Below are 15,100 nucleotides of genomic sequence, written 5' to 3'. Positions count from 1 at the left end.
TACAGTTTTGAAGAGTACGTCAAAATACTCTTTTTTAATTAAAGCTGAGTGTACCACCACACAAACATAAGCATCTTAACGTTTACAAATTGGTGGATAACTTTCATATTTCTAAAGATAGAATTGAATGAAAAAAAAACGAGGCTTAAAATTTTCGACCTTATAATTTCTAAATTTGTACAATTGTAATTTTGAGAGTAAAAAACACTATAATTTTTGTCGTTGTTTTAGTACGACCTATTTGTTTTGTTTGTGTCTTAGTCAAACTTAAAATTTAATTTTTTTACTAAAATTTTAATTTTTTTTTATTCAAATTTTGTTCTCTATTTTTTGTTAAGACCTTAAAATATTCGATTTTTCTTGTAAAAAATCAAGGTATTAAAAATTGAGTTAACCTTCTTATATATTTTTATTTCGATGAACTGTTGTTCATATTATTTGCTTCCCCCCACCAGCGGTAAGGGGCAATAATCGAATCTATAAACATAGGAAAAGTATTGGTCACATTGTTGCTTCCCCCCACCAGTGGTAAGGGGCAATAATCAAATCCTCGAAATATACATAGGTACGAAGAACCTTTTGTATAGTCTACGGTCTGGTCAAGGTTTATGTACCCTGACCAGCAAGTCGGTACAAACTAGTGCCGACTCTAAACATTGGTGACCCCGACGTGATATTTTCATGCTAACCAGTTACGAGTTCCTGTGTTCCTGAGTGCCAGATCCGAGGTACTTTCTGCTAGTGCTCCATACGAGTTCCTGTGTTCCTGAGTTCCAGAACCGAAGTACTTTCTGCTAGTGCTTCAATACGAGTTCCTGAGTTCCAGATCCGTAGCGCCTTCTGCTAGTGCTTCAATACGAGTTCCTGTGTTCCTGAGTTCCAGATCCGTAGCGCTTTCTGCTAGTGCTTCAATACGAGTTCCTGAGTTCCAGATCCGTAGTACTTTCTGCTAGTGCTTCAATACGAGTTCCTGTGTTCCTGAGTTCCAGATCCGTAGCGCTTTCTGCTAGTGCTTCAATACGAGTTCCTGAGTTCCAGATCCGTAGTACTTTCTGCTAGTGTTTCAATACGAGTTCCTGAGTTCCAGATCCGCAGTACTTTCTGCTAGTGCTTCAATACGAGTTCCTGAGTTCCAGATCCGTAGCGCCTTCTGCTAGTGCTCCAATACGAGTTCCTGTATTCCTGAGTTCCAGATCCGTAGCAACTTCTGCTAGTGCTCCATACGAGTTCCTGTGTTCCTGAGTCCCAGATCCAAACGAGAAAATGGAGGAAATGCAAGTATTCACTATTGTAGCCAGGCAAAAAGCTATAACTGAGGAAGTACAGCGTCTCAAAACCAACATAAGTAAAGATGGTTCCGACCGAAAAACCGCAGAATACAAGACGAAAAAATTACGTGCGCTTGAAGAATTATGGGTAGAGTTCGCTACTAACCATGAAAAAATCAAAGCATACGTAAAGGCGGATACTCCGTATGTGCAGGCGAATACATACGAAAAGGTCAAAAATGCGTACATGGAACTAAAACGAACCATAGAATCGATTGAGCCTTCAGATGCTAAGAGTGATCCTGTAAAAACAGTTGTAGAACAGGCTACAAAAACATCTACTCCTGTAGATTCGGAAATCGACCCTCCTAAAAAATCAAACGGTTCCAACAAGAATCCTACTGAAAGGCAAGAAGAATTCAGTAGAATTATAAGAAGACACAACACCTCCGCACAGTCCTTACAGCGGTTGTTGGATTCTATCCAAACAACGCAGGAGGAGTGGAGTACAACATTTTGTAGTGTCAAGATAAGCTTGCTACAAAAGTACTGGGCTAAGCTGGAAGAAACACATCTCCTGGTGCATGAATTTGTGAATGATCCGAAACGAGCAGGCTATAAGTTGGAAGACTTCTACAAATTCGAAGATGACGTCCAGCAGTGTCTGATATCACTAACGGCCAGACTGGAACAGTCTTCCGCACTACCATCCTCTCCAAACATTCCTGTCGTAAGCGAACATAAGCCAACCCTCAAATTGCCAAAGATAACACTGCCAAAATTTGACGGGAACTATATCAAATGGAAGCAGTTTTGTGACTTATTCACGGAACTAGTCTATAAACAGGATATAGCAAATTGCCAAAAATTGTTTTACTTAAAAACAACATTAACTGGCGAAGCCGAAAACTTAATAAGGCACTTTTCTACATCCGACAACAACTACGATGCAGCATGGCAAGTTGTCAAGGATAGGTACGATAACCCACGGCTGCTAGTAACAGCTCATGTCCAGAAACTTTTGATGCAACCCGCGATCCAGGCAGAAACCGCAAAGGCAGTCAAAGGATTGCATGATACGACTCAAGAATGTATGCTGAGTCTAAAAGGTCTTAACATTGATACGAATAATTGGGATCCCCTTCTTATGACCATTCTAATCAAAAAGCTAGACCGAAACACTCTAACACTTTGGGAGCAGTCGCTGAAGCAGCCGAAGGCCTTGCCATCATTACACGAATTCCTGACATTTTTAGAACAACGATTTCAATCTCTAGAAGCCATGGGACCAAAAGTAGTAAGAACAAGTTCGGACGATCTTATTAAAAGAACACGAGTATCTCTTGCTTCGACCGACAGGACCAATAATTGTTCGATCTGCGAACAGAAAAGACATGCGATACCCGTTTGTCCAAAGTTTCTGCAACAGTCAACACAAGAGAGATTAACTACAGTTAAATCCCTCAAATGTTGTATTAACTGCTTACGTTTTGGACATCAATCTCCAAAATGTAAATCAATGCACTGTACAAAGTGCAATAAATACCATCATACATTGCTTCATGTAGCAATAGAAAATCAGCGACAGAAACATCCTGCAATCCACAACCGGGCTAGTACCTCAGCAGCGAGTAGTTCCACGGCAGATGCAGAACATTGTACCTCTGCGGCAGGAACCACTCCCACAATCAAGCAACAAAAAGCCGTGAGCGTAATACTTGGCACCGCTATTGTCCACATAATGGATCAATCGGGGCAAAAAATAGAATGTCGAGCATTATTAGATTCTGGTTCGCAGGTCAATTTCATAACCGACAAACTAGCCAGAGCATTAGGCCTCAAGGAAACATATGAGACGCTATGTGTTGAAGGCATAGGTCAAGGCAAACAAGCATCAAATCGGAGAATCAATCTCAAAGTAGACTCCACAATCAACAGATTTTCTGCCAGAATGGAAGCACATGTACTTCCAAAGATCATCTCAACACAACCTTCGATGCCCATCAATACAACCAATTGGAATATTCCAAACAACATTGTTCTAGCCGATTCACAATTTAATCGGCCAGGAACAATAGACTTGCTCATCGGTGCGGAGATTTTCTACTCGACCTTAGTTGTTGGGCAAATAAGCCTAGGAGACAATCTCCCAACCTTACAAAATACAGTGTTTGGGTGGATAGTTTCGGGCAAGGTATCACCCTCTACCTACACTTCTATGGTGGCATCGTGCGGAATTAGCGTCGAAGATGCAGCTCTCTATCAACAGATAGAAAGGTTTTGGCGATTAGAAGAAGTGACATCCATCACACACAATCTAACTCAGGCCGAGAGACGCTGTGAAAATCATTTTCTTCAAACTACTACCAGAGATTCCAATAGTCGTTTTGTCGTACGACTACCATTCAAAGAAGCGCCAACCTGCTTGGGAGAATCAAAAGACATAGCACGCCAGAGATTCTATGCCCTTGAACGCAGGCTTGCAAAAGATCCAGAGCTAAAGCTGTCTTACAGACAATTCATGAAAGAATACCAGGAGCTAGGGCACATGTCAGAAGTAAATATCCGAGAGATCAATGAGCCCTATTACTTTATGCCTCATCTATGTGTCCAAAAACCTGACAGTAGCACTACAAAACTTAGAGTGGTGTTTGATGCGTCGGCTAAAACCTCTGCAAACCTGTCACTTAATGATATCCTCCACACTGGACCAACAATTCAAGATGATGTATTCACGATGCTTCTACGTTTTCGCATTCCAAGGTATGTGTTTACTGCAGACATTGAGAAAATGTACCGACAAGTTTTGATAAATGAGGAGGACCAAAAGTACCAACTTATTTGGTGGAGATTTAACTCTAATGATCCACTTAAATGCTTTAAACTTCACACAGTGACCTATGGTACTAGCTCAGCATCATACCTAGCCACAAAATGCCTCCAAGCATTGGCACATGAAAACAAGCAACGATTCCCTCTGGGGTCAGCCGCACTAGCTCGAGATTTTTATGTCGATGACGTATTAACTGGGTCGGATAAAATCACTGAACTCCTGGCAACCCAATCAGAACTGCAAACGATATTATCATCTGGTGGCTTCAAATTAAGAAAATGGTGTGCAAACCATGCATCGCTTCTCAATGGCATCCCTCTTGAGGACAGAGAAACTGAGCTCGACTTTAGCGACAACATCGATGAACAAATCAAAACTGTGGGACTTACTTGGATGCCTAAATCTGATCAACTATGCGTCAAAACAACGTGGGCTCACAAGACTAGAACAACAAAACGAATAGCATCATCCGACATCGCGCATTTATTCGATCCATTGGGCATTATGGGGCCAGTAGTCGTCATTGCAAAAAATGTTTCTGCAAAAAATATGGGAACTTGGGCTTGACTGGGATGCTGCAGTACCACAAGAAATGCATTATTCGTGGTTAAAGTATCGAGAAGGTCTGCAATCACTCAACAACATAAGAATTGACAGACACGTATTCGCCCACAGAATTTACAAGGACGTACAGTTCCACGTGTTTGCTGACGCTTCTGAAAAGGCCTATGGAGCAGCGGTATATGTCCGTTCTGTCAGCAATGATAACATCGTAACGGTGCGGTTACTATGCGCAAAATCCAGAGTAGCGCCATCCAAACAATCAAGACAACAGGCGACTATTCCCCGCTTAGAACTTTGTGGCGCTTACCTTGCTACAGATTTGCTACTCCGGTTACAAAAAGATCTAGAGATAAGCACTCAAAAAACATTCCTATGGACAGACTCAGAAATAGTCCTTGCCTGGATTAATTCATCATCGTCCGCTAACCTACCAATTTTTGTTGCTAACCGAGTATCGCACATTCAACAAAACACGACACCGCAGCAGTGGCACCATGTGCCGTCGAGGGAGAATCCCGCCGATGTGCTATCACGTGGCATAGCGCCTGAAAAACTCCAGGACTGTCACATTTGGTTCTATGGACCAAAGTTTCTGCATGGCCCAGTATCAAATTGGCCACCTGCATACAAGCCAGCTGTAGTGAACCACTTATCTGCTGCAATTGCCATTCCAGATCCGCCCCCACCTGAAGATATATTGATGTGCATAAATCACAAAAACTCCTTCAAGAAGGCAGAAAGACTGGTCGCTTACATATTGAGGTATAAGCACAACCTCAAGCAAAAGGCCTTAATAGCAAGACTTGAAAGGAACAAAGATAAATTATCCGCCCAAGAATTGTTAAACAAATTGGCTGAAATCAAGCTGTGGAGTGGGCCATTAACAGTTGCTGAAATCAACAATGCAAAGAAGGCAATACTGAAGAAAATGCAGCAAAATAAATTCAAGGAAGAATTCAAAATTCTGAGAAATGGAGCTGAACTGCCTAAACATAATCAGTTTAACAGCCTCACACCGTTTCTAGATGAAGAGGGCCTGATACGAGTTGGAGGGCGCTTAGAGGCATCGTCACTACCGTATGATGCTAAGCATCCCATCCTCATACCGCATGATCATCCATTCAGTAAATTGCTACTGGCATCGATACACGAAGACAACAACCATGTCGGTCCACAAACATTGCTTTCCATAGCTAGGCAAAGCGTTTGGCCAGTTAAGGGAAAGATGCTTGCTCGATCAATCTTCCACAAATGTGTTCAATGTGCTCGCGCTTCACCAAAACTACTAACTCAGCAAATAGGAAATTTACCCACTCATAGAATTCAACCAGCAAGACCATTCATCAATACTGGTGTTGACTTTTGTGGTCCCGTTTCAACACATTACAAAATAAGAGGCAAGAAACCTCAAAAATCATACATTGCGATATTTTGTTGTTTTTCCACCAAAGCTTGCCATTTAGAACTTGTAACGGATTTGACTGCACAAGGGTTCATAGGAGCTCTTAAACGATTTATGGCTAAAAGAGGTCATTGCCGAAACATATATTGCGATAACGCAACTAATTTCGTTGGTGCGAAGAATCAACTACTGTCAGAACTAATGGCTTTTTTGGAATCCCCCAAAGAAAGGGAGAAAATATCCTCGTCCTGCGTAACGAAAGGTTGCGATTTCCACTTCATTCCACCACGTTCGCCTCATTTTGGGGGTCTATGGGAGGCAGCGGTCAAGTCATCCAAGCATCTACTACAGCACACTCTAGCAGGAGCTTCATTAACTTACGAAGAGCTAGAAACAGTAGCTACCCAGGTTGAGGCTATACTGAATTCAAGGCCCATTACTCCAATGTCCACCTCTCCAAATGACCTTACTGCTTTAACTCCTGGCCATTTTCTAATTGGAGAGCCGCTCGTCAACAACGTTGATCCTGCAGCTGTACCAAACAATACAGGGTTGCTCGCTCGATGGAACCTTGTAAACCATCTTAAAAACGAATTCTGGCGTCGCTGGTCTCGTGATTATTTAAATCAGCTTCAGCACAGGTATAGATGGAAAGAAAGATGTGAGAATGCTGAACCCGGTATGATGGTGTTAATCAAAGAAGATAACACCTCAAGCCTGAAATGGCCGATTGGACGCATCACAAACGTGATAACTGGTAATGATGGGTTAGTTCGAGTTGCTGATGTAAGAACGGCCAATGGGACATTCCGGCGTGCCATCCACAGATTGGCTCCCCTTCCAGTTTCAATTCCGGATGAGGAAAGGGAAACGGAGGATAACACAGCCCGTTGCTCATCAAATTCTGCACGCTCATCCAACAAACCTGAAGACGACCCAGTGCCAAAAAAGAGATTCAAGCCTACAATTGCATCCACAACCCTTGCTATACTTTTGGCATTTATATTTATACCAATGATGGCATGTAACCCAGTCAAAATTCAGCCGTTTCAATCACAGCCAGGTATTTACTTCGAAAACTTCGGAACCTCAGCTCTGACATCAAGCAATTGGAACATAGTCGCCTATTATGACATGGACCCATATTGGACCGAGTATAATTCGATTTAAACCATAGCAGAAAGTTAGGAGAAATATGCCAAATGTTACCAGATAAAAATGAAACTTGCAAGGGATCACTCCTTCAATTTGATCGACTAAATGCAGACATCAAAAGAGATAACGATCTCCTATCTACGACAACAACATCTTCGAGAGTACGTCGGGGAGCTTTAAATTTCGTAGGGAATGTGGCCAATGCATTATTTGGGGTTCTTGATGACGAATATGCCAACCACATGTCTACTACGATAAACACCATAAAACAAGATGAAGGTCACATAGTTACCCTTATTCGAAACCAGACATCAATAATTGACGCTACTATAAATATAATCAAAGCAAATGAGCAAGAGACAAGTTCTCGTTTTGATGCAATAAACGAAAACCTGAAACAATTCGCAGGAATCGTTAATGACATAAGACAACAATACCACAACGAAAGATTGCGTCAACTGTTCAATTCAATAGCACTGCAGCTTTTATTGGTTTCTTCACAGTTTCAAAGAACACAAGCCTCGTTAATAGACGTAATGATCGATACTCATCATGGGAGGATAAATCCTCAGCTCATTTCTCCTATTCAATTAAAGCAGGAGTTTACACGGATAAAGGCAAACCTACCTTCCTCAGTCAGACTTCCAGTATCTGCAGCGGAGGTCCCAAAACTTTATCACCTAATGAGCATTCATGGCAAGGCTCTGAAAGAACACATCATCTTTAAAATCGAATTACCACTACTAAGTCTTGATGAATTCGAGCTCTTCAAAGTAACTCCTGTTCCAGTTCTTGTCGGAAAGTCATTCTTTGCCATTCAACCTTCAACCGAGTACATAATGATCAACTTGCATCGTGACCAGTACTATCCTCTTTCAACATTAGAGTTTCACGGATGCTTCTCTATCACTGAAGAAAGACATTTATGCCATATGCAGCGTCCGATCTACAGACGTGGATCAGAAGTAAGCTCATGCGAAATCAATTTCTTAAACCATGTTCAGCAATCTCCTGCCTGCAAAGTGGTAAAAGCCAACGATGGCCCACACTGGGTCCAACTGCACAATCCAAATGAATGGATATACGCGTTAAGAGTCAAAACCACATTAAATATAGTATGTAATAGCACTTCAACACAAACTGTATTAGAGGGCTCTGGAATTCTACAAATTCAACCCGACTGCGTTTTAAAAGATGACTTCATAACATTGCGTGGGCACCTCATACAAAGAACGATCTCCAGAATGTCGCTCTCTCCAGCAATAAATCTATCTGAATACTCCTTACCAGACGATATGAGAAAAATCTCTTATGGGGATTTGCCGTACAAAAAGCATTTAAAGGAATTAAATGCACTAAAGCAAGAACTCATTAATATCACCAAAGTCTTGCCCTCTATAACTCATCATAATGATGTGCACCATTTCACGGTGGGCTACACCGGGTTGATCACGTCCATCATAATACTCATCTGCTTGATACGATGGTCATATTGTCACTACCGCAAACGCAACAATGTAGCTCCAAATGCCAAAACAAACACCAGTACAACATCCGCAAAAATCCAGGGCGACTACCCAAATCCAAGTACCATAACCTTCGAGATGATGGGATAGTTTCGAACACAGTTCAACGGGCGGAGAATGTATATTCTAATCCATCAGATTATTATATACCAGCAATTTGCATACGTACCCTACAATATGTAGCTTTTCAATTTGTTCTACTATATCATTTTCATTCTCACAATAGTCAGCACTTTGCTTGCATACCTGGCTACTGTATCATATTCCTTTCAATTCTTTACCTTCCTGTACATATCTCACATAATTATTTTAGCAAAGTAAGCATATTATTTGTATAAATAGTGTTGTAAGAAAATAAAAGGGATTCATTCTGAATCAAAGCACCAAACTGTTGTTCATATTATTTGCTTCCCCCCACCAGCGGTAAGGGGCAATAATCGAATCTATAAACATAGGAAAAGTATTGGTCACATTGTTGCTTCCCCCCACCAGTGGTAAGGGGCAATAATCAAATCCTCGAAATATACATAGGTACGAAGAACCTTTTGTATAGTCTACGGTCTGGTCAAGGTTTATGTACCCTGACCAGCAAGTTTTACAAACTAGTGCCGACTCTAAACACTTTTATTACATTTTCTTCACAAATAAACAATTAAAGTTCACAATTCATAAAATCGGATTTTTGGGCTTACCTCAAGAAAACTGGTCAAAACAGAAGAGTTCTATATCATTAGTTGCAAAAAATTAATCATTCGAATCAAACTTTGAATATTTCCATAATTATCAAAAAACCATTAGAATTTTTGGATACGTTGTTCGGTTCCTCAACCTACTAAAAGCTCGACTGTTAATAAGAAAATCTACATTGCCTATAAGTTCCGAACCTCTTAGCAAAACTTTGACCAGAGAAGAGTTAGAGAATGCATTTTTACGCATTGTTTGGAACATACAAAAAAACCATTTACAGGAGGAAATAGAGGATTTAAGAAAAAGAAGTAAGATTAGCCCAAAAAGTTCCATCAGTAATCTCAATCCCTTTCTTTCTGATGAGCATAACTTAAAACTTTTAAGAGTTGGTGGGCGTCTGCAGAATGCGGACATTCCCTTTTCCTCAAATATCCTTTACTTCTTCCTAAAAGTTCCCTCTTTGTTAAAAATATTGTTGTCAATTTACATTTTAAAAATTTTCATGCAGGTCCTTAGGCTCTATTAACAACTATGCGGCAACGCTATTGGGTAATAAACGGACGCAACCTTGCTTCAAAAGTATTACATGACCCAACTAACAATTTTACTTCCACAAGGGTCTAATGAAGCTGTTTCGATTTCAGAAATATTGCTTGTATACGACCATAGAGAAGCCCATCTGGCCCACCCGAGAAGCTTGATAGGCCTTAGAAGAGTCATATGCAAGTTGATTGGAGATACTCATAACAAAATTTGAAAATGTGTATTATTGTTGCAGGCTTTTATTTTTATTTAGAAACTCTGAGCAGACTTTTTGAAGGATTGTGAAAGTCTAAACGAGGTATATCCCAAAAAGAATAAAAAAAAATATTTTTTTTTCATTTTTATTTTTTTTTGTAGGTAGGTAATAGGTATTCATTTTGTTTTTTCATTTTCTTCTTTGTTTTCCATCCAGACAAGTTTTGCTTCTGAAATTAAATACAAACACATGTTTATTGAGAAAAAAACTTCTTACTTACTACTTGACGCATTTTGCGGGATTTGAACCTCGTACATCCTGATTGATAGTCCGGTACCTTACCCATCGAGCTACTCAGATATATAATAAGAGAGTTTCAAATTTGGACTAGTTGAAACCAAAGCTTCCTAAGGGCTTCAATTTAACTTCCTGATGAGTTGAACTATTTTAGAGAATATGGTGACCATTTGTGGTTTTTTCAAAGTTATTATTTTTGGTTATTTTCTGTTTTTTTTTTTTATCTTGTAAAAAAATTAATAAGACTCAATAACATTATTATACTGATTTTCAAACCATAACATTATTGAGAAGATGAAAGAGATTAACTTTTTACTCAAGAACAATTTTTTCTGGAGCAGAAAGAAATAATATCTGAAAAATTCGGTTTTTTAAGGGGTTGCTTAATCCGACGAGCAGAAAAAAAAATCGTAATTTTTTTGGGCTTTAGGCTTTTTCTTAAAAATTAGAGAATTAGCTTTGTTTTGAAGTGAAAAATATTGTTTTTTCTTGGACGTTTCTTAATCCGACGAGATTTTAGCCATCCTCCGCACATAGGGGTATTCAACTCCAAAACCCGCTCATATAACTTTTTTGCAAAATGTGGAGTTGAGAAGTGATTTTTTGTTTGGCTATTCTTAAATACCCACGGAATAATGTCCCATATTTTTTTTTTTGTTTTTATGCATGCACTTAGCCACAGCATCAGTTGAAAGTCATTGATTTTAATCCTTTAATGTGGTTCAGTTGTTTTGTGTGAAAAATTACATCGGCAATAATTAAATTTTTTTTTGTTTCTATTGTTTTACATAAAATTTTTGTTTTGGAAGTTTCAGTTGCAGGTGTGTACTTTATCTAAAAAATATATTTGTTGTACTTGAAGCTTTAATTTATTGTTAAATTAATTTATTTTAAATGTAAGTAAAAAAACAGTTATTTTTTTAATTTCTGCTTTTCAATGGACCTTTTGTTATATCATTCGGTGTTATTCGGTAACATTTTTGGTATCATATTAAAGAGGAAGATGTCAAAAAGCAAAAACAAAAAAAAAACGTCTGCCCGTTTTTGCCCCTCTAGCTTTTATCGTCTTTTATGTGAACCTAGGTTTGTGAAAACTATTGACTGTTTTAATTAAAAAAAAAATTTTTTTGACGAATTGATATTTTATTATCAATTAAACAAATATAACCGTGACATTTTAACTATCAAATATTTATTGATATTGAAAAATATCAGAATTCACTTTTTTTTTCAGTGTATCCAAATTTTTTTTTTATACCTAAATTCATTGGAAAAAAGCTCTTTTACTGTTAATTAGTGGTTTTAATCAAGTACAATGTCATTAAGCAAAAAAAATTCTCATGAGCGGTTTTTGAAGGTAAATACCCCTATGTGCTCCGATGGAATTCGACAATTATTGGCTTGACAGATAGAAAACAAAATATACTGTCCCGTCAGATGTATATTTTGTTCCAAATGTCACCCGGATGCCGTCAAACCGCATTTTTTTTTCTAATTAAAATTCCCACGCCTCTTTCTCCCCCAGATACCGCACGCGCTGGGGTCCATTTTCACCGAGTACGAATCATTTGCGAATGATTTTAAGTGTTGTTTTTTTTTTAAGGCAAAAATAAAATTATAAAGAACTTAACACAAACTAGAACTAAGAACAAACTTCGGTGTGTGATGTGCAACTGAGTGGACGTGTTTGATTAAGTGGCAATAATCTGAATAGTTTCAAACGTTTACTTAAGCGTACCAAGGTCTTACTCCACAAAAAAAAAAAAAAAAACTATTTTAAACACTTTACCCGTTAAACATTATAAAATTTGATTAAATCAAAATTGCAAATACTCTAAATTAATTTAAAAGTTCAATTTATCTTGCACAAATTTGATTTTTGATTTTGCACATGGTGGAAAATATTATCTCTTAAATTAAAGTGCGATCTTCTCTTTATCAAAAATTAACTCACACTTACGAAAATTTGACAAAAAGTGTACATGACTGGTAAAAGGCAGAGAAACAGCTCTCACAATCCCCTAGTCAGCAGCAGCCTCCATCTCCAGAACCTAAACAGGCAAAAAACACATACACTACATCAAACACCGACATGTCACACGAAGAAGCTCTTCGTAAGCAAAGTGAGTACATCCACTTCTTTCGTCAAAAATGGAAAAATTCGAAGAGAGAATAACGGCGAAAATTGACACCGACATATCAAAACTAAAGATTTCTATTGATGACGTTAATAATCGTATTAATAATATTGAAACCAAGTTAACCGAAATTGACGTCATCAAAGAAGAAAACAATTCACTTAAAGCACAACTGAAACAGCATGATAATGCTCTTCAAAAAATCATCACACGAATTGAAAAAAATGAAGAAATGAACCTCTATAAACAAACAGAGAGTGATGCTCTGGTTCATGGTCTTCCATTACTACAAAATGAAGATTTAAAATTAACTTTCAATCACTTATGCAAAACTTTAGAAATAAAGCCACTCATTATTCGAGACATTTTCCGAATTAAAACAAATAAATCTGCTTTAAATCCACCAGTCATAATTAAATTTCTTTCACCACGCGACAAAAGCACCTTACTACGATCGATATGCTACTACCGCACTAAATCAAAAACAAGCACTCACTCTTCGTGACTTTGGACATACTTCTGACCATACAATGCTGTATATATACATGAATGTCTTACGCAACGGAATCGATCACTTCTGCAAAGTGCAATTAAAATGAAGAATGAAGGGCAACTTTTCTCAGCCTTTACAATGCGTGGGTTTGTTTATGTTACAAAAGAACCGCAATGATAAAGCTATTTTCATGGAGAACAACGATATTCTAATGATTATGCCACCGAATCATCTATGAGAACTGAAACAGCTGCTTAAATAATAGACTTGAAGAAGAGAAAAAAGTAAACAACTATTTTTGTTTTTACTATTTCAATTTTTTGCTCTTATTATAAATATTTGGATTTTTCGCTCTTATTATTAGGAATATTCTTTTTTATTATTTTTTATAGTACCTAAGTAATAACAAATTGAATAAAAAATGAATATTTATATAGAAAAATATAAATTTGTCATTGTCGTTATCACTGTCATCGTAATCGTCGTCTTTCTATATTTGAAATTCTTTCATGATATGGTCGTGCAGCTTCTTAACTTATTTCGCTGGACTAGTTTGGGTCCTTGTTGCTTAAATATCTATATTGATGATTGATTCTAATAATCGTAACAGGTATTCGGTTTTCGAGGGTTCACATGATTCTACGCGTTCTTTGATTATCGTCAAGCCCCCCCCAAGCCTTCCAGATCATGTTATTTTTTACCTAATTTCATTGTAATACATATGCTTGACTGAAACTTGTTCGTAAATTTTATAGATTTAGAGGCAGCTCAGATGCTCGAGCCCCCTCCAAATTCTGAAACGGCTATTTGTGTTTGTTTGAGTAAGAGCTTTAGCTGTAGCTGGGGGTTGGGTGGTTTTTTCGGATTTAAGACCAATTCGAAATTCTTCAGATCACTTTTTAGTATAAAACGTACGTCAAATAACATCACCGTTTAATTTTGCAAAACTTCTTATGCAATCTCAATAAACACTTTTTTTCAAAAATTATATACTTCTCAAAGCTATTGGAAATAGAAATATTTGATATCTCAAAATCTTAGTGGTCATCATATGTAATTAATGGTTTCTTTCAGCAAATGCCAGTTTGGACTTCGAATTCGGATTAAAAAAGCAACATATTACGAAAAAATATATATTTCGAATTAAACATCTAAAATAATATAATGGAAAATTAGTTTCTAGACTTTCACTTTCTGCATTTTTCATTTAGATTTTCTGATCGAATTCAATTCACATTATTTCGGTTTCTTAATTTGGTGCCTTTTTCAATGAATCTATAATTTTTGGACAAAATATTATCATAACTTATTTGTGTCTCCTTATTTTTTCTTTTGAATTCTTCTTTTTTTCCATTAAAATTGCCGATAAAATGGCATCCAGCAGTAATAATTTAACTTCAGAAACAAAATTAAAAAGGATAATCCTTCAGCTATGACAGTTCAAAGCAATTTCGAAGTTTTTGAAATTGATCCAAATGAAGATCATATTCTTCATTTATTTTATTTCACGTGAAATTTAAAAGTGATTTCAATTAACTTCCGGTCGAATTGCGGAACATGGGCGTTTATATCGAAAATGGTGTTTGTCACACAAGAACTTTGAAATCAGGAGACAGTAGTACGAAGCTGTCGACGTCGAGAGCAGTTAAATGCTACTATACCACTTTCAGTACCGCAGCACAGAGCTTCACTCTCGATCAAAGGTGAATATATTAGAGAGAAAAATTTTTCGTACCCCTCTAAAAAATGTTTCAAAAACTTTCTAGCCCCCTCCAAATTTTTTTCTGGATACGCCACTGGTGGGTGGTGGTGTGGCGATTTTTACTCGCAGTGGCTTTAGCTGCAGGATAATTCGAAAGTCTCAACCAGGAAGTGGTGTCGAATATATATTTGCCGAGGTAAAATGTAACGACAACAAAATTTAGCTAGGTTCAGTTTATCGTCCAAATCGCAACATCGATTTAACACCGTTGTTCGCAATATTAGATGAGTTATCTT

At 37.7% G+C, this 15,100-nt stretch overlaps 3 protein-coding genes across 3 annotated transcripts; all 3 read left to right on the top strand.

The window, feature by feature from the left end:
* The first annotated feature begins 1,263 nt into the window (after positions 1-1,263).
* LOC129908495 (uncharacterized) lies at positions 1,264-4,668 on the top strand. The gene has a single exon (XM_055985009.1). It carries the CDS (start codon positions 1,264-1,266, stop codon positions 4,666-4,668), a length of 3,405 nt encoding a protein of 1,134 aa, XP_055840984.1.
* A 25-nt stretch (positions 4,669-4,693) lies between these two features.
* Positions 4,694-7,237, top strand: LOC129908493 (uncharacterized). The gene has a single exon (XM_055984993.1). The coding sequence runs from the start codon at positions 4,694-4,696 to the stop codon at positions 7,235-7,237; it is 2,544 nt and encodes an 847-aa protein (XP_055840968.1).
* Positions 7,238-7,269: 32 nt separating this feature from the next.
* LOC129908485 (uncharacterized) lies at positions 7,270-8,838 on the top strand. Its single transcript, XM_055984980.1, has one exon. It carries the CDS (start codon positions 7,270-7,272, stop codon positions 8,836-8,838), a length of 1,569 nt encoding a protein of 522 aa, XP_055840955.1.
* The last annotated feature ends 6,262 nt before the right edge of the window (positions 8,839-15,100 follow it).

Source organism: Episyrphus balteatus, chromosome 1 (assembly GCF_945859705.1).
Source record: "Episyrphus balteatus chromosome 1, idEpiBalt1.1, whole genome shotgun sequence".
Classification (NCBI taxonomy): Eukaryota; Metazoa; Arthropoda; class Insecta; order Diptera; family Syrphidae; genus Episyrphus; species Episyrphus balteatus.
Note: the sequence above shows the minus strand (reverse complement) of the source record. Positions and strands in the feature narration are given on the sequence as shown.

What these genes read in the sequence shown, in the direction of transcription:
- LOC129908493 (XM_055984993.1), top strand. Translation starts at nt 4,694, where the DNA reads ATGCATTATTCGTGGTTAAAGTATCGAGAAGGTCTGCAATCACTCAAC.
- LOC129908495 (XM_055985009.1), top strand. Translation starts at nt 1,264, where the DNA reads ATGGAGGAAATGCAAGTATTCACTATTGTAGCCAGGCAAAAAGCTATA.
- LOC129908485 (XM_055984980.1), top strand. Translation starts at nt 7,270, where the DNA reads ATGTTACCAGATAAAAATGAAACTTGCAAGGGATCACTCCTTCAATTT.